This window comes from Zootoca vivipara, chromosome 4 (assembly GCF_963506605.1).
Source record: "Zootoca vivipara chromosome 4, rZooViv1.1, whole genome shotgun sequence".
Taxonomy (NCBI): Eukaryota; Metazoa; Chordata; class Lepidosauria; order Squamata; family Lacertidae; genus Zootoca; species Zootoca vivipara.
The window spans coordinates 78,387,192-78,407,546 of NC_083279.1; the positions used below are offsets into that span (position 1 = coordinate 78,387,192).

Sequence of the window (20,355 nt, forward strand, 5' to 3'; positions counted from 1 at the left end):
GAATGGCTGTTGAGTGCAGTGGCAGATTTATACACATGAACTGAGTTTAAACCCCTTAGGCTGCATCATCGTACTTTGATTGGGTAGAATATTACCTGCATATTTGCCACCTCAGCCAGCCAGTTAGCAAGATATTTTGTCTTTGCCTCTTTTAAAAAATGAAACAAAACAGTCCACCAGAAGTTCCTAGTTTGATTGTGTGTTTTTTAAGTTATTAACTAGCTCACTTTTATGCATTTAGCTCCGTCATATTTTCGGACATGGTCACATTTATTTAGGTAAACAAACAGGGCCCTCCAAAAGGGTTGTGTGCACAGGGCCTAGTTCAGTTCTGGTACTCAGAAGAGATTCCTGGGCTCAGAATTTTTCCATTCTATACCTTTTGCATCAGGCTGCAGTTGGTGGATAGTTGGCTTGTAAGCAAGAGCAGAAATCTCCTCCACTATTGCCCTGCGTCATGCATTGCCCTTTTTATTTTAGGGCTGTCTGCCTGTTGTGCTGGAAATAATGCTGATTTCTTCCCAACTGCCCTTCCTCTTCCTTTTTTGTTGTTGTTCCCCATAGGCCAGTGGCGAGAGGGTGAGCCTAGCCATTTCCAGGCCTGCCAAGTCACAGATCGTGAGCATTCTCAGAGATGGAGGGATTCACCCCATCAGCCAGCACCAATCTCATTCGCTGTATCACAGTAACAGGCCCAGCCCACATAAGGTAAGCTGAAGGGTGGTAGGGCTTGCTGACCAGTGAAAGTAATGCCTAGTTATTACTAGCAAAGTTGTGATAAGCAGTTTCATAGGGGGGGTGTCATGAATTGTTGGAGGGAGGGTGGAAAAAATTGAACTGCCCTGAGATCTACGGGTATAAGGCGGTATTGTTGTTGTTTAGTCGTTTAGTCGTGTCCGACTCTTCGTGACCCCATGGACCATAGCACGCCAGGCACTCCTGTCTTGCACTGCCTCTCGCAGTTTGGTCAAACTCATGTTCGTAGCTTCGAGAACACTGCCCAACCATCTTGTCCTCTGTCGTCCCCTTCTCCTAGTGCCCTCAATCTTTCCCAACATCAGGGTCTTTTCCAAGGATTCTTCCCTTCTCATGAGGTGGCCAAAGTATTGGAGCCTCATCTTCACGATCTGTCCTTCCAGGGAGCACTCAGGGCTGATTTCCTTAAGAATGGATAGGTTTGATCTTCTAGCAGTCCATGGGACTCTCAAGAGTCTCCTCCAGCACCACAATTCAAAAGCATCAATTCTTCGGCGATCAGCCTTCTTTATGGTCCAGCTCTCATAAGGCGTCCATAAGGCGGTATACAAATTTAATAAATAACAATAGTAATGTCTGCTACAGTGGTGGTTCTTCCTACCAGTATGCGTGGTTGAATGGCACCTATCAATATCAGCGTCAGAGGCAGTATTTTATTTTGTTTATTTATTAAATTTATATACTGCCTTGGAATTCCAGTTGCTGGGGCGAGTGCTGTTGTGCTCATATCCCACTTGCTGTCAGGCAGCAGAGGAACCAACTCCCACGGCAGGTTGCTAGGAAAGGGTAAGACAAGGAAAAGTCCTTACCATCTGTGTTTTATTCAATATTTACAGAGAGAAGCTTGAGAATGCAGCCTCTTAGAATAATGGCATCCCAAGTAAATCTCCACCCCCCTTTTCTTCCACTTCCTCATTTGTCAACAGCACACACACACACCCTTATGGTTGCCGCTTAGAGCCATCTGTCTCTGAGCCCTTTGCTCTCCTACTTTTAAGGCTCACCGGGTTCTGGGAGATGGAGGGTCTGGAATGCTTTCTAGTGATAACGTGTCAGCCAGCTGCTGTTCTGGCTCTGCCTCCACCTACTGTCCCATTATTTCCCAACTTTCCCCCTCATCTTCCTGTGAGCTGTGACCTCCCTCAAACCCCTCTTGTAATTTTGAACTGTCTTCCTCTTCTCTGGAAGGGTTAGGCTGAGGAGGCAGTCTCCACCGTTCTTCCTCTGACCAGTCCCTGACACTTGCAGGCATCCTGCTGGCCACTGTATGAACAGGATACTGGAATAGATGATGATGGATCTCTGGCCTGATCCAGCAGTTGGCTCTTGCATCCCTACATTCTTCTTATGTTCTCATGATCTCCTTTGATCTATGAAAAATTGGTGTGCATTGCAAATCAGAGTACAGCGAGCAACACCTGAGCGTATAATTTCAACAGCTGGTGCAAGTTGTGAGTCTTTGTTGCTGGACACTTGCACAGTTCCAAAAGATGACTGTCCTAAGCAGCCCCCCCAAAGGGTGGAGTGATGCTTGGCTATTGTGCAACCCAGCATGGTATCAAGAGGCAGACGACAGGGTACAGCAACATTTTGCATTTCCCAGGAAGTTTATGGAGGTGCTCCAGATCTCAGCTCTTGAGCAGGGTGGGTGGGAGAGATATCACATCTTGATAAGAGGCTAAATATGGATTTCAGATGCAACCTGACTTTTAACGGACAGCATTTGCCTTTTTGCAGGACCTTTCCCAATGCGTTACTTGCCAAGAGAAGCATATCACGGTGAAGAAAGAGCCCCATGAGTCCCTTGGCATGACTGTAGCGGGAGGCCGAGGAAGCAAGAGTGGGGAGTTGCCAATATTCGTCACAAGCGTGCAACCTCAAGGCTGCTTGGCAAGAGATGGCAGGATCAAAAGAGGTGGGACTAGAATGGGCTCCTCAGGCAGCGTGCTGCACTGTTCGCAATGAGCCAAATTGGAAAGCTCTCCCACTCTTCCACAACCCCCATTGAAATGAATGGGGGTGCCATTTCTCTTGCAAACCTCCCATTGGTTTCATTGGGAAGTTCACCATTTCTGTGCAAAGATTGTATGGGATAACAGCTGTTCCTGTAATCATTACAAATAATGTCTATTGCATAGGCAAGTTACAATAGAAGAGTCCAAACTAGATACCACATTAAATATGTGTTCCAGTATCTGAAGAATATTCCTTCCTGCCAGGGATGAATGGGATTGTAGGCTAGCCCCATCATCCTTTCTGAGCATCAGTTTTAATGCCTGAGGAGTATAAATGATTTTTGGGAAGCACTTTCCTCTTCTAGCCCTTTTTTATTCCCCCCCCCTTTCCAAATGAGTTCTGCATGTCTCTAAAGCAGAGACACACATTTATTACCGTTTATATGGGGGAGGGCAGAAGGAAGAACTTTGGGGCTTCTCCCACTCCACCCTGAAAGCACACTTTGAAGGGCTTGAATGTATCGCACAATGTGCATAATTTTCACTCCTTTGTCTGGATCTGTTAGCCACGGGTAAAGAGGAAGAAGTTGTTCATGACTTAAGAGATGCATCCTCTGTGCATCGCAGAGCCGGCAACACCACAGCATAACCATAAACACCACGCATCTTGTTGTAAAAATCTATTGGCAGCTGGCAAGCAGCCTAGCAGATGACTTGCATCACACAGGACCTACCAGCCTCATTGGGATTGGATTAGAAACAAGCCGAGATGTTTCCCCTTCCCAAAACGCAGATAACTGCTTATTTCCAAGCCAACCCAATTAGGCCTTTGAGAGCCTCGGAACCCCCTCTCTTCCCCCTTCAATTTTGCACTGCATCCCTTCCTCCTCGCTTACCTGGCTGCTATTGATGCTTCAGCAATGGCTGCAGGTGGGAGGCAGGAAAGGAGGGCGGTCTCCCCCATCAAACCATCTGGTGCCTGCAACATTCTGGCCTGCAAACATGCCCCCGAGGTATGTTGTTTTCCCAAAGACTGCTGACTTTGCAGTCCAGAAATGGACGTCACTATGCCAGATGCTTCTGTTCCAACCTGGGTTTGAACCACCTTGGGTACCATCACAGGTGCATGTGCCTGTAGGGTCCAGGTGCGAGTGAGGAGCAGGAAACAACAGCCTATGCATTTGCACAGGAAAGCCACAGGTTTCTGGACCAACTAATGGCTTCTATTTTCTTTTTTTCCACCAGGCGACGTGCTGATGAATATTAACGGCATTGATCTGACCAGCCTAAGCCACAGCGAGGCAGTGGCCATGCTGAAAGCCAGTGCTGCCTCTTCTGTCGTTGCCCTCAAAGCTTTGGAGGTCCAGATCGCTGAAGAACAGCCCCAGGCCAATGATGAGCAGCCCAGCACCATCAGTGAGAACGAATACGATGCAAGTTGGTCCCCATCATGGGTTATGTGGCTGGGGCTTCCCAGGTACTGCTCGGCAATCAGACAACCATATTTTGGCTTGTGGTCTTCTGCATTTCTGGCATTTTTGTTTGGCCAGGCCTCTGGAGTAGCCTTGAGGCCACCTGAATGATATTTCTTAGTTAAAAATCAGTGTACCGCCCATTTGCGAGTGCAGATCTCTTCCATGTCTTGGTCTGGCTTTGCATCTAGTGTGCCATATTGGAGAATGCAGAGTAGCACTGCACAGAAGAAGCAGACCTCTCTTCTGTGGCTGTTGGAAAGGGAGGCCCACAGCACCCAACTGAAGTGTCCTCACCCTAACAGGGGAAATGCATCCCCAAAATGAGCAGCAGAGAGAATGATTAGCATAACACTTGCATATTATAATTTATGGGCAATATTCAGAAATTATACTAGGAGCAGGCCTGTTGTAATTAATGGACCTAACTTACTCGGCTTCATTAATTTCTGTGGGTGTACTCTGAATAAAACTGAGCTGACTACCACCCTATGAGAGGGATTCACCTAACATGCCCCGCATCAATGGAAACCTGTTGCTTGTGCAATGGGGCTTTCCCCCTCTACTCCCCTCCCATGCCCCCTGAAATTGGCTGTAGGGATTTGGAAGAGCCCCCAGAACAGCACAGAATAGGAGGGGGGGAGGATTGTTCCATCCGGCAAGCAGCAATGATTGCGCAAATGGAACATTCATCGTAGGGTGATGTTGAATTCCACCTGTTATGTGTAGATTAGAGTAGATTACTAGGGTAGATTACTGCAACACATTATACATGGGGCTGCCTCTGAAGATAGTTCAGAAACTTCCGCTGGTGCAGAATTCAGTGGCCAGGTTGCTCACCGAGGTAAGACAGTTTTGAGTATATAATGCCAATCCTGGCTTGACTTCAACTGGCTGCCAATTCATTTCCAGGCCTGATTCAAAGTGCTGGTTTTTGACCTATAAAGCCTCAAGCAGCTCAGGACCCCAACACATCAAGAACTGCCTCTCCCTATATGAACTGACCCAGACCATGTTGAAGCCCTTCTGTGTGTGCCTCCTCCACGGGAAGCCTGGAGGGCGGCAAGTGGAGAACGGGCCTTTTCTGCGGTGGCTCCCCACTTGTGAAATGCTCTCCCCAGGGTGGTTTGCTTGGCACCTTTATTAAATATCTTTAGACACCAGGCAAAACAGTTCCTCTTCACCCAGGCCTTTTGTTAATTAAACAATCTATAGCCTTTTAAACTGTGTGTGTGGGGGGGTATAATTGTTATTTGTTACTCTGTTATGTGTTTTTGCATTTTTATATTGTAAACTGCCCTGTGATCCTCAGACGAAGGGTGGTTTAGAAATTTAATAATAATAATAATATTTTCACAGCTGCCTGCATAGTTGCCATGACGTGGTGCTACGGAGGAGCAATTTAGCAAGCTGGGGCTTTAGCATTGTCGGTGGCTATGAGGAAAATCACACAAATCAGCCTTTCTTCATAAAAACAATTGTCCTGGGAACACCAGCGTATTTCGACGGAAGACTCAAGTAAGCTGTTCTGGTTCTTTCTTTTTATGTGTATCTGAAACAAGGAAGGACAATAGCTAGAGCTTGTACAGTGGTGCCTCGCTTAACGAATGCCCTGCTTAACGAAATTTCCGCTTAACGAAAGGATTTTTCGAGCAGAGGTTGCCTCGCTAGACGAATTCGTTTTATGAAAAATTCGTCTAGCGAATCACGGTTTCCCATAGGAATGCATTGAAATTCAATTAATGCGTTCCTATGGGGGGGGAATAAAAAAAATTCAATGCATTCCTATGGGATTCGCTAGACGAATTTTTCGTTATAAGAAAAGCCCCGTGGAACGAATTAAATTCGTCTAGCGAGGCACCACTATATGTGATTCTGCAAATTTTTTGTGATATTCTGTAGGACGTTTCAATTGTGTGCTCTAAACGTATTCCCGTGTAAATTTAGAATGTGTTCATACTGAGCTTATTTGCATGTCCATTCTTTTTTCGTACACAACATAGTCACCTTTCAAAATGGATAGTTTTTTTTTTTAAAAAATGAAAATGTTTATCCACCAAGGTTAGGGCATTTAGGGTTGATTTCAAGTAAACTAGCTGGAAATAACAACCTTGTGAGTGAAGGTAAGCCAGGAACCTTGTCTTAATAAATCATAGCGTGCAGAAGCTATGTGCTAGCACACAGCACCCAATCGCTTTTTAGAGCTCCTATGCAAATGTATGGAGATTTAAGCCATAGAATTAATCCGACACAGCGCATTCCTGTGTGTTCCTGTTCAGTAGTACATCCCAGGGTTGTGAATGATCCCAGGGTTAGGCTACCACGACTGTGTCATGTTACTAGCCCTCACTGGCTTCTCTCCCTCTCTATCTCTGTCTTTTAGATGCGGCGATATGATTGTTGCGGTCAATGGACTTTCAACCGTGGGCATGAGCCACTCAGCACTGGTTCCTATGTTGAAGGAACAGAGGAACAAAGTAACATTGACAGTTATCTGCTGGCCAGGAAGCCTTGTATAGACGTGCAAAAAAAAAAGGAAAACAAAAGGAAAACAAACACCACTTTGATTCAAGCAGCTTAATTTTTCTAGATGGCTGGTTCAAAATCTTCAAGCTGTGTTTTCTTCCCCCCTCCCCTTTTCTATTACTGATGCAGCTGGTAATAAGCTGGGCCAAAAACTGCTACATTCATACCTTGCGGGGGAGCTAGGGATGGGAAAGGAAGACTCTCAACCTCACAGTGTGTCTCTTTCCATCTCAAAACCACCATTTCTGCCATGTTCGTTGTGTTTTTGCTTTGCTTTGTTTTGTTTTGTGTTTCCACAAGTTGTCCCATCCAAGCATCCACATGCACAACACACTTTAGGGCAGGCATAGGCAAACACAGCCCTTCAGATGTTTTGGGACTACAACTCCCATCATCCCTAGCTAACAGGACCAGTGGTCAGGGATGGTGGGAATTGTAGTCCCAAAACAGCTGGAGGGCCAAGTTTGGGGGTGCCTGCTTTAGAGGCATGGAGGGGTTGCTTGCAGAGGACAGCTTTCCCCAGCCACTCTAGTGTTTATATTCAACCAACCAGCACGATGGCATGCCGGCATGTCCAAAGCCATCCTCGCTGATCCTGCTGCTGCTAAGTGTTGTCCCAAGTGTACAAGCAAGATCGAATTTGCAAGCTGGATCTGAGGGCTTGAACTAGGCAGGATGAAATGTGCAAGCAAACTCTTGTCACGCAGAACTCTCAACGATAGCCCCCCAGCCCCTATAAAATGTTTCCCATTTTGCTTCCCCATGTTGTGGACACCATCACTTGGGAAAGAAGCTTTTAAGAAGCACCCTTTCCTGTGGTTAAAGTGTGCTCTTGATCATTCAACCAGAGAACAATCGTACAAGTTGAATCCTATGTCTTACAATCCCTATGGCTCTATCAGAAGGGGGCAATTCCTTGTATTATGGCGAGCAGCAGCTGGCACAGTGGGTAGGGGGCATGGAGCCGCCCTGCTGTCTGTGGTGCCACTGCTGCTTACCTAGACAAGGTGGAGGCAAGGTTGGGACTGTGCAACCACACTGGGTGGAAGCACTGCAGTGGTTACACTGGCTCAGCCCTTCCCCATCCCAGTAGGCAATTCATCTTTTGGGAGGTTGGTGTCCAACAAGCTGCAGGCAACTGTACAGGGGAAGGGGCCATAGCTCGGTGGCAGAGCAGATGCCGTGCATGCAATCAAACCCAGGTTCAAAGCCTTGCATCTCCCAATAAGGCTGGAAAAGCCCCATCGGGAAATTTAGGGTGGTATTCAAAGTTGCACCGAGCGGATCATTCTGTCAGCGCGAGCATTTCTGCTTGCCAGACAGAACAATCTCCCTTTTCGTCCCTCTGCGTGCTCTCCCGGCCATTCTCCTGACCGTCCCAAGTAGATTCTGGAAGGTGGCAAATCATGTTGCCCTAGCGGGACTCTTTGCACTGCCTTCCACTAGCACAGCACCATGTCACCTGCCGCCACCACGGGATGCAGCGCTGGCATGGAAATCCAAGGTGGGGCGCAGGGGCAGACCATGAGGTGAGTGTTGTCCCACAAAAGCATTTGCGCCAGGAAACTCCACATCGCTGTTGTAGTGTATGAACCTGTCCCTAGTTCCATGCGATCAGCAGGCCCATGTTTCACTGTCAAGCATGGCAGCCGGAGTTTGTCACCCAGTTAGTATCGGCCCCAAGGCTGCGGCTGCTATTTGATTTAACTCATGAACACATCAGTGCGCCGCCACCAGTCAGTGAGATCTGCACTGTGTCCAGAGTCGTTTCTGCATCAAATGCGTAACCATGCACACATTCTACATGCATCGTCTGCGCTGTGCTATGGACAAGGTTGTGAACCCGCTGTGATAAACCAAAATCCTGTAATCTGAATAAATTATGAAAACTTTCAAGTATATGTCTGTGCTTTGCATAATTTATTCTGCCTTGCTAGTCATATGGTGAGATGGGGAACCATGCAGCCATGCAGCAGAATGAAGCTCCAGCTCAGTGCTGCTAGAAGTTCGCCCCAGACTTCCAGGATTCACTCAACACCAATTCAAATTAATATCGTCAGTCATAAGGCTTAGAAACTTGCTTTTTTCTTTCTTTAAATGAAAGGTGAGATTCCTGTGATGCTAATACACAATGCCCCTTCTCAGGGCCGTCTTAAGCACCTCTGGCGCCCTGGCGTCGTGGTGCGACAGATCCCTCCAGCGCCCCCCCCGCCCCGTTTCCCAGCGCCACCCAGCCTGGCCGTGGGGCCGGCCCTGCCCCTTCTCATTCCTGCGCAACGCTGTTGCAGGATGCTCAGAATTGACACAGGCCTGCCTGGTTGTGATTACACTGGGTGGTTTCCAATATTCAGCTTTAGATTGGAGATAAGTGCTGGTGCAACCACTATAAACGTGGCTGTTCTGGGTTAAGATCAGTGTCTGCACCAGGTCACCCCATTCATGATGTGAGTGGTACTCCCCGCTGTATTGGACGTATAGTTGTTATTAGGGTAGGCAAGTTGCAGCCTGGCAAAATTGGCCAGTTCTCTATTATTATTTTATATATATATATATATATATATATATATATATATATATATATATATATATATCCTCTAGTTCCCTTTTCTGCAGAACAAGATTTGACAACAGATGCAGCAAACGGTATCTTTTTGCGATTCGTAATACAAGTTAAACATAAAACAAAGGGGCAGACACAAACATTTTCCTATTCACCTACCATATTCCATAATCTTCTAAAAGTGTGTCTTTTTGCAAGAAGCCATTTTCATCCCATAGTTTTATTTGCAGGTCATCTGTTCTCATGAAGTAGGACAAAAGCCTGGATTTTTTTAAAAAAAGAAAATAATAATAATAATGAAGTGCAATAATTAGATTATTTCTTAGCGAACTATTTAGTATATGAAAAGGTTTGTACCCTACAATGAAAGCTTAATGTTGATGTGATTACTAAGAATGCTGGCAATTATTTTAAAAGGGGGGGGGGAGGTGACCTTTGATCTGTTAGTGTCTACTAATAATTACTGTTCCAAAGTGAATGTTTTGCTATGTAAGAATTTTGATGAAACGCTTTTTTCTAAAAACCATTTTTACTGTTTGTACTGCAGCTGTCTTTAGCTCTCTTGAGTGGATTGTATACAAAATCAGAGACGTAATTTAAGCAAAGGGGGAAGCTGTTGCTAAGTGTTACTACGTTGCTACAATTTCAGGAAGTCCAAAGGAGAGATTTTTTTCTATCTTGCTTCCCACCCCCCAAGCTGAGAAAAGGAACTGCACCCCCCAAGCCCTTGCTCTCTCATCTGCTGACAAAAGCCCAAATGCCTTCAAGTGAACTGCTGGAAAACAATCTGTCGTCTTTTTGCGGAATAATTTTACAGTATTGGCGAATCGCCTGTCATTGAGCTGATGACAGCTACCTTAATTTCTACCTAGAGTTGACTTACGTTTACATTTCTAAACCAAACTGCTAACTTCTCGCATGTTTTAAGTCTGACTGTGCAACTTGGACACAAAGGACATCCTTTTGTAAGGCGCTCCTATGTTTGCTCCCGACCGGATCTAGATTTTTGCTTCGGTTAGGGGTTTTGCCTGCTTTAAAAATGCAACCAAGGTCCAAAAACGGTCAGCCGATTTCATGAATTATCTCTGTATTATATGAAACTTGTATTAATGATCGAAGAATGTATCTCAATCCCATTACATCTATCCATTGTGAGGCATGAGATTCCCCCCCCCCTTTTTTCTCTCCCCGCTCCTCTCCCAATTTAGAACCTATGTAATGCAGGATATTACAGCATGTCATTTCCACCCCTCACCCTATGAAAGTACCTTTGTTCATAATAAAGCTACAGACCTTTGATTTTTTTTTAAAGAAAAGAAAAGCCCACTTCTCTGTATAATAGGAAGTTTTTTCCGCTTTCATACTGTAGATTCATGCAGTATATTACTGTGTTAAGATTAGTACGCATTTGTGAATGTATTTAGCCCAGATGCATACAAGGGTACACCTCCTCCATAGGGCAGGATCCACAGTTACTTTGGCTTGCAAAAGGTATTAGCACTCACTCTCTGGAATGCTTTCTCCGAACAGCCAATTCCCACGCTTTATGACAGGGTGGGGGGAAATATGGCCCTTCAAGACTCATTATCAGGCGCTCATGGGGACACGGGTGATGCTGTGGTCTAAACCACTGAGCCTCTTGGGCTTGCCAATCAGAAGGTTGGCAGTTTGAATCCCCACAACGGAGTGAAGCTCCCATTGCTCTGTCCCAGCTCCTGCCAACCTAGCAGTTCAAAAGCACACCAGTGCAAGTAGATAAATAGGTACCACTGTGGCAGGAAGGTAAACAGCGTTTCTGTGCGCTCTGGTTTCCATCACGGTGTTCCGTTGTGCCAGAGGCGGTTTGGTCATGCTGGCCACATGACCTGGAAAGCTGTTTGTGATTATTATTATTATTTATACCCCGCCCATCTGGCTGGGTTTCCCCGGCCACTCTGGGAGGCTTCCAACAAATATAAAAATACATTAAAATATCACAGATTAAAAACTTCCCTAAACAGGGCTGCCTTTAGGTGTTTTCTAAATGTCAGGTAGTTGTTCATCTCCCTGACCTCCGATGGAAGGGCGTTCCACAGGGCGGGCACCACTACCGAGAAGGCCCTCTGCCTGGTTCCCTGTAGCTTTGCTTCTCACAATGAGGGAACTGCCAGAAGGCCCTCGGCGCTGGATCTCAGTGTCCGGGCTGAACAATGGGGGTGGAGACACTCCTTCAGGTATATAGGACTGAGGCCGTTTAGGGCTTTAAAGGTCAGCACCAGCACTTTGAATTGTGCTCGGAAACGTACTGATGAGCACTGCAACCCTGTAGTCGTCTTTGACTGGACTTAACCTTTACCTTATCAGGCTCTCATGTAACACACCCTTCCGAGCCACACCCATTACTGGCTCTGCTTTGCACCATCCTTGAGTGTTTTTAGCCTGCTGGAATATGTCCTTGAACTCTGATGATGCCTCTCGTTTGCCTGCCTGGATGGAGAACAGGTGTGCACGGAAACTCGTGCTGTGCAAAGGTAAAATTTGCATTCATTCTCAGGCTCACCTTTGCCTCTGGCCCTGCCTGCCACTGGCATGTGGCCCCCCAGAAGGCTGCATAGAAAGGAATGCAACCCTTGGGTGGAAAACATTTTCCCACCCTGCTTGATCATAAGCTGCTTCTGAATTTCCCCTCAATTTCAAAAGCAGTTTGCCACAATGGTGCACGGAGGAGTGTGTGCTCTTGTTTGGAAGATCAACATTAGCAAAGCTTCTTGTGGATCCATCCAATTTAAGTTTAACAGTCCTCTACATCCTGTGTAGGGCTGTAGTTCCAAGCTCACTCCCCCAAGCCTCCAGGCAAGGCTGAGAATACCCCTGCCTAAAACCCTGGAGAACTGAGGCCAGTCCTTTGCAGAGCTACATAGGCCTGATCTCATTACAGTGGTACCTCAGGTTACGAACTTAATTCGTTCCGAAGGTCCATTCTTAACCTGAGGTGCGCTTTCGCTAATGGGGCCTCTCGCTGCTGCTGGGCCGCGATTTCCGTTCTCATCCTGGGGCAAAGTTTGTCACCCGAGGTACTACTTCCAGGTTAGCGGAGTTTGGAACCTGAAGTGTTTGTAACCCAAAGTGTTTGTAACCCGAGGTACCACTGTATAACGCAGCTTTCTATGTAAGTGATTAGGGGGCACCTTAAATGCATGGTGCACCTCAGGATCCCTTGTCCACAGTAAATATCTGGTTTGGCAGCTTGCAAGTGAGAGGGAGCATCGTGGCTGTGGACAACAATGACGCGGAATGACAAGACATCACCTTGCACTGCCATTATGGGCAGGTATGGAGGCACCAAGGTTTGAGAACAGGGCAAAGCGCTATCTATCTATCTATCTATCTATCTATCTATCTATCTATCTATCTATCTATCTATCATCTATCTATCTATCTACTGTATCTATCTCAGGGGTCAGCAAACTTTTTCAGCAGGGGGCTGGTCCACTGTACCTCAGACCTTGTGGGGGGCCGGACTATATTTTGGAAAAAAATATGAACGAATTCCTATGCCCCACAAATAACCCGGAGATGCATTTTAAATAAAAGCACACATTCTACTCATGTAAAAACATGCTGATTCCCGGACCATTCGTGGACTGGATTGAGAAGGCGAATGGGCTAGATCCGGCCCCTGGGGCTTAGTTTGCCTACCCATATCCTATACAGACAAAACCAAAGTGTTCCTTCCTCTGAATGCTTGATCTAGTAATTGCAAGCAATGCAGGCAGGCTTCCTGTTCAGGGGAGCTACTGCTATTGTTCATGATCTTTGGTAATGAAAACTTGTTTGGAGTGGGTTCTCCCTCCCTTGCCCTACTGATACATAGATGAATTTCCTTCCTTTATAGTATTGTAGTCTGTATGGTTGGATTTGTTCTGCTGTGCCTTCCCTCTTAAATGATTTCAAATGATGAGATTCAACAGTGTCATATATAAACTGAAGGATAGGAGGTTTTTTTAAAAAAAACACAACAACAACCCCATTCTCCCTTTTAAAGAAATATTATTATATTTATTTTTACTAATAAATACATAGAAATAAAAATGTGCACCCCACCCCCAAGACCATTCCATTAGAACTATCCAACCTCCTAAAATGACAACACCTCTTGCGATGGTTTGACCTCTTTCCGTTTTAACAGTACAAATTCTACAGGTACCTTCCATATCTCCTCAAAATCATTTCTCCTGCATATTCACTGTCCTACCTTAATAGCACATGTTCATTTATCATTAATATCTATATCCCACACCTCTTTATACCATTCTTCCATTTTATATTCACCCTTCCCCTTCCTAGCTATAATAACTTGTGCCGCTGTCAATAAATTTTCATAGGCTGCAAACCTTCCACCCTATCAAAAATTGATAACAATGCTACCTCTAGACTTTCAGTCAACTTTAACCCTGTGATTTCGGTTATCTCCTTAAACACCCTTTGCCAAAAAGTTTGTACATATTTGCAAACCTATTACAAATGTATTTTACAAACTGGGAACATAAGTCCAGGTTTCCTGGCATCCCTTCCAACATAACACCAAATATTCCTTATTTATTTGTTTTTATCTTACTGGTGTTAAGTACCATTTCTGTACTAACTTGCAATAATTTTCTTTTATCCTTATAGACAACATTTTCAAAGTGTGTTTCTCTCATATTTTCCTCCAGCTTTGACTATTTATCTGCCCTGTTGTCTCCTTTTCCCACACCTCTTTTAATTGATCTTGTTGATCCTCCATTTATTTTTATTTTTAATAAATATTTATTAGACATTCAACACATATTTACACAACAATTTACCATGTTACAATTTATGCATGTACACTACATGAAAAAAAAATACAACGAAAAATAGAGAAGAAGAAGAAGAAAAGAAAAGAAAGAATAAAGATAAGAAAGATAACATAAATCTCATTTGTTATTTTTTTTACAAAGTATCATGTTATTGTACTTTGTTTCCTTAATTTCCTTCAGAGAAAATTCAATTGGATGTATTCTGTCATTTTACCTGCCACTCTGACTTTGTAGGTGTAAATTCACTCTTCCAATTCATTGCGACCAGAATCCTGGCTGCAGATGTTGCGTACATAAAGAGTGGTCTTTCTTCTTTCTTGACTTCAGTTGACATTATCCCTAATAAGAAGGCCTCTGGTCTTTTCGTGAATGGGAATTTTAATGTCTTTTTTAATTCATTATCATAGCTGCCAAGTACCCCATTTTCCCCGGGAAACCCCCGTTTTTACTTACCTTTTCCCGGTGGTCCCCCATATCACTTCGTCTCCCGTTTTTCTCCGTTATTTTCTCCTACCGGCGGCCATTTTTTCTTTCCGATTTGCCCTTCTATGGGCACAAAAAAATGGCCGCTGCCAGCTCCAAAAGTCGCATCTATGCATGTCCGGAAGTGCATAGACACGACTTCCGGTGTCGGCGGCGGCCATTTTTGGTGCCCATAGATGGGCGGAGTGACACTGGAAGTTGCGTCGACGCACTTCCTGACATGCGTACAAGCGACTTTCGAAGCCGGCGGCGGCCATTTTTGGTGCCCATAGAAGGGCAAAGCGACACCGGAAGTTACGCCGACGCAACTTCCGGTGTCACACAGCTGCCGGTCCCAGATTCTGCAGTCCGGCACTTGGAAGGTAAGTTCATTATATACAATGTCCCAGAACTCTCTGATTTTTTCACATTCCCACCACATATGCATATATGAACCTCTCCCCTTTTTACATCTCCAACAACTTTCATATCTATTCTTATACATTTTGGCCAGTTTGGCTGGGTTGAGGTGCCACCGATAGAGCATTTTCATAACATTTTCTCTTAGATTGTAACCTAATATTCTCCCTCCATAATTTCTCCCACTGATTCATATGGATATTGTGACCAAGGTCTTGGGCCCAATGTATCATTGCACTTTTCACCTCCTCCTCTTTAACCTTCCAATCGAGGAGTATCTCGGGCTAGTGTTATTTTTTCTATTATACCATTGTTCACTACGACATATGCCTTGTTCCTCAAGTATAATTGATCTCTTAATCCTTTAGATTGTTCTCCAAGTCCTAAACTTTCTATAATTATCTTTAACACCGGCCATTCTACACTGTCGAAAGCCTTAAAGATATCCAATACTACTATACCAGCTTTTAATTTATTTCTTATTACAGTGTTTCTCAACCTTTTTTGGGCCAGGGCACACTTGTTCCATGAAAAAAATCACGAGGCACACCAACTCTGTGCTGCCCTCCCCTTTTCGGGGAGAAAACTGGGCCTGGGGTTCAATAGCACTGTAATCAATAATGATTGTGGTGGTGGCGATGCAATCGGATCGTCCCTGTGACGGGTAGGGGGCTGAAGGCTCTTACGCCCCCTCCTTTTGAAGCGAATAATATTGGGGAGGGGGTCAACACCCCCAGCACCTCACACCGCCTGCCCCCCCTCGTCGATTACTATTATTCCTATTACCATGAATTTATTCGTCACCCACCCCTCACCCTAAGGACCCAGGGCAGGGGTGGGAGGGGGCACTTACCGCCCGCAGGAGGAGGCGGTTGAGGAGGAGGAGGAGGAGGCCTGCCGGGCCCCTCCGGTGGTCTCAAATAGAAGCGCGCCGCCATCGCTGCGCCTCACAGGTACTCCCCTTGTGGCGGCGGCGAGCCGCGCCGCTGGCTGCTGCCGCCGCCTCCCCTTCCTCCTCAGAGGGGGCTTCTCAGCCAGAGGGCCGCTCTCCATGCCGGGCGAGACCAGACTCGTCTCCGCTTAAGCCCAGGATGAGAATGGTTAATGGCGGCGGCTGAGGGAGGAGGGCCGCCCGGCCGCCTCGGCAAAGAAAAAAAAAGCCGTTTGAAAATGGCGGCGGGAGCCGCGTCGGCCAATCAGCGCCGCCGACGGCCGGTTGCTAGGAGACGGCGCGGGGTGCGAGTGGGGAAGAGGCCTAGCTGCCAGGCCTGAAGTCTTCTTCGCTTTGGGGATTGCCCTTCTCCCCAAATCGCCCTTCTCGTCGCCGCACTCGCGGCACACCAGCCAGCGTCTCGCGGCACACTAGTGTGCCGCGGAACAGCGGTTGAGAAACGCTGTCTTATTATATCTATTTTATTCAACACTTGCTATTAAGCTAGAGATCTGTCTTCCTGCTACATTGGTTTTTATTTATATATTTATACATGAAATTATTCATCCTTTTTGCCATTATTGCAGTCAATATTTTAGCATCTTGATTTATTAGGGAAATCGGTCTATACGATCCTGGGACCTTCAAATCTTTTCCTGGTTTTGGAATTAAGATAATTATTGATTGTTCCATGATGGTGGGATCCTCTCACCCTCTATTACTGAATTATATAATACTTTTAATTTAGAAACCTTAAAAAAAAACCCTTATAATATTCTGTTCCCAATCCATCTGCTCCTTTTAGTTTCCCTATAACTTCCTCTATTTCTTTTTCTGAAATTGGTTGTTTCATAACCTCTCTATCCCTCTTTTCTAGCTTTATCTTCCAGTGTCTCTCAATATATTCTTTCATCTTCCCCATAGAATTGTTACCTGCTGAATATAACTCTTGGTAAAACTCCTGAAATACTCTCATCATTCTCAGCTCCCACTGCTCAATTTTCACATTATGTTGCTTTATCTTTTCATCATTGTTTTCCACTCTTCTCTTGCATTTGGTCCATCTTTGCTTCTACTTTATCTATTCTTACTTTGATCTCTGAAATTGCTTTGTCTATTTGAGTGGTAATGTCTGTCACGATCTGGTTTCTGAGAATCTCGTTGCCTTTCTGCATCATTTCTTTTATTTTATCCAAGATATCTACTGGGTCTTGATGCCTTTTTTCTTCAGATTTTGCCCCCAACTCTTCCTTGCTCCCCCTCTAGTTCCATTTCCCCCGTTTTTCTTACTACCATCTCCACTTTGTTTCTCTTGTCTGCTTGCCATAATTGCTTCTGTTGATTGGGGTCTGGTTAATCACTGGACACTTCAATCTGATGGGTGCTTTTTTCCCTCACCCAATTTATTTAGGATTGCTTTGCCCCCCAGGAACTGTCTATTGGCATCTAGCCAACTCAAATGCTTTACCAAGTTGCTATTTAACGTGCCTTAAAGTCACAATAATTTCCTTATAGTTTAATGCGAATGTCTCGGCTTGGATTTTGCACAGTCAGGCGGAGTCCCCCCGCAGCCCCCAGGGCAGCCCCGAGTGGAATAATGACACAGGACCACGTATTTATGGGATTAAAAATTGGCCACAACTTTATTAAAATTCAGATGTAGGAAGACCTTGGCGCAGGCATTGGGCGTATATCCCTCCCAGCCCCCAGCAGGGGGTGGGGTGATCTTCAGGGTTGTCCAGCATGAGTGGGGGTTGGGCTAACTCTGGAGAACATATGTTCAAGCAGATAGCCCGCCCCCCCGATCGCCGCCGCTGGAAAGGGAGGGCAATAACCAGCCAAGTGGCATCGCCAAATGCCCCCCCCATGATGCCCGATTACGGGAACCCTGTTATCGCCGCCGCAATAGGGCGGGGGGTCACCACCCCACGCCCCTCCCCTTTATGTAAATGACTAAAGGATTCCGCCCAAGGCCTGCATCGCCAAAGTTGTGACGAATTGCTACGGGAAAGTCCTTTCCAGCCCTTTAACAGCGACCGGTCATAGCAGCGCCTGCGTGCGTGTACGCCTGTGGAAGAAAAACCTGAAAAGCAAGAAGCCTGTGGAAGAAAACCTGAAAAGCAAGAAACCTGTGGAAGTAAATATTTTTTATTTTATTTTAATTTTATTTATTTATTTATTTATTTATTTATTTTATTTTTTTAATGGACCTGTAAAGCAAGCAAAAGGTTAGGGAGTGGAGGGTGGGAAAGCTCTGAATCCGTCGGCTGCTTCCCAAGAATGGCTCCTCTTCTTTGTGTGCAGGTAAGCCTACCTGATCCTACCTGGCCAATCCCCCTTTGGCCGGATTGGTCGGCTGATGGAGTGGGCGGTGACTCCAGCCTCCAGCCTCAGGTAGGCAGTGCCAGCCTCCAAACTTCCAGGTCTGCCCTAGGGTTCCCAAGGGGGGCTGCACGCGACTGCGCAAAATGCGCCTCCCTTTTATGTTGGGGAAGCGGTCATTGTTGGAATATTGGGGTGTAAATCACCAATATTCTTACTACTGCCACTGGCTTCGGTAAAGAAGACAGCAAACAATCGTAGGTGCTAATCTACGTTTATTCAGAGAGTGTGTGTTCAGCCATCACTCTCTAGTTCAGAAGAAAGTGAAAGTAGAAAGAGAACAAAGAACATCACATGACAGGAGATCAGGTTACAGCTTGAGCTCCTGTGTGGGAAAGTTACAGCAATCACATAAAGTAAACATTCATCCACATGCAGCATCTGTGCCATGCAGAGGATTTATGCTAACATCTCCCCTGAATCCTGAAATGGAAAAAGATGCAAATGTGAGAGCATCATTAAGAGAAGTGAACAGACAGTTGTCATAAACAAAATAGGACTTTCCTGCTGTGGAACTCTCTGAGACTGGATTGACCAGCTTTGGCTTCCAGGGGACCAGAGCAGTTGCTCTGTTGACAGAAACAGTGTTGCGTTTGACAACCTGTTGTTGTGGCTTAGCCTGTGTGACTGCTGCCTGTTTTGGAGTTCTAAGCACAGCTAAATTTGCAATTGCTGTGTTGGCAAACTCCTGAGAATACCTCTTGGGTCCTCTTCTAATCCTCTCAGACCTGCGTGAGAGGTGCAAATCCTGTTTACTGAGATTCTCCCCTTCAGGACTTTTGGGAGAACTCATACCAATGGTAAACAGTGGATCTAGTGCTTCAAGCACTTTCTCATCATCTGATGATGGTCTGTTAAAAACAGCATGAGTTCCTTTGTGTATGACTGTCTCCCCTGTGTCAGAGCTACTCGGGGTAGAGCCTTCAGCAAAGGAATCATTATCACTACAACTTGTGTCAGTGTAGGAATCATCAAAATCATTGGCACCTATGGGAAATTCATCAAGAACATATGTTTCTTGTGACGTAGGAGTGTGTTCTACCTCTTGAGTAAGAATCACCTCATTGGAAGAAGACAACATAACTCTGTATTGACCTTCCTCAAAACCCAATAGAATGCCTTGGACTGGGTTGCCCTCAAGCGAAGCCACCCACATTTTGGTTCCAAAAACCTTAGTGTTGCTCACATCAGGCTTTTGTTGGAACAGAATCTCATAAGGAGAACGCTTCTGTCCTTTAGGAACCTGTCTGAGTCACTGGTAAAGGAAAAATGAGATGCTTTCAGCCCACAGTTGTTCAGACAATCCTGAACTCAGCAGTTGCGCCTGCATGCCTGCTTCTAACTCAGTGTTAACCTTAACACATAAGCTTTTGTCCCAAGCTGCCTGGGTTTTGGCAAACTTGTGGTGAATGCCTTTGTCATCAAAAAAAGCTTGAAACTCCTGTGAAGTAAAAAGAGGAATGTCATTGGTCAATAAACATTCAATTTTACAACCATGTTTCAGTTCAACCTTAGCATGAAATTCAGAAAATTTCACAATAGCCTGCTGAGGCTTTTGCAGAGGATAAAACCACGTATACTTAGAGAAGTGGTCAGTTATCAGAAGATAAAATTTTGCCTTGCCAAGGGACTCTGGCATAGGACCAAAAACACCAGCAGAAACGATCTGGAAACAACGTGTTAGGCCTTTCTTGGGTGGTTGCTTCTGTGTCTGCTTAGGCTCCTCTGGACCTGTTAAACAATCATCAACAACGTTAAAGCATGCATCACTTTTATCATAAGATAATCTGAAAAGGTTATCTTTGTCTCTGTGTCCCTTTAAAAGAACTCCATTTTTAGAAATCACACAGGTGCCCCTGTGAAAACACAGCTCAAACCCCTTCTCATCAATTTGAGAAACACTGAAAAGGTTTTGCTTCAGCTCTGGAACAAGATACACATTACTGATACTCAAATTTAGAGATTTCAGAAAAATAGTTCCTTTTCCAATGGATTTCAAAGAATTGCCATCTGCCTGTGACACGATGGAGTCCAGCTTCTCGAAAGTCTGGAACAGTCTCTTGTCGTTCAC

At 45.4% G+C, this 20,355-nt stretch overlaps 1 protein-coding gene across 3 annotated transcripts in view; it reads left to right on the forward strand.

The window, feature by feature from the left end:
- The window catches only part of LNX2 (ligand of numb-protein X 2), a 76,569-nt gene extending 67,961 nt beyond the window's left edge, over positions 1-8,608 (forward strand). For all 3 annotated transcript variants that reach the window (XM_035114561.2, XM_035114558.2, XM_035114560.2), the window contains 5 exons: positions 565-708; positions 2,494-2,671; positions 3,957-4,188; positions 5,543-5,701; positions 6,567-8,608. In XM_035114561.2, the coding sequence (XP_034970452.1) occupies positions 565-708; positions 2,494-2,671; positions 3,957-4,188; positions 5,543-5,701; positions 6,567-6,702 (849 nt within the window). In that variant the 3' untranslated portion in view covers positions 6,703-8,608. The remainder of the gene's footprint in view (positions 1-564; positions 709-2,493; positions 2,672-3,956; positions 4,189-5,542; positions 5,702-6,566) is intronic.
- The last annotated feature ends 11,747 nt before the right edge of the window (positions 8,609-20,355 follow it).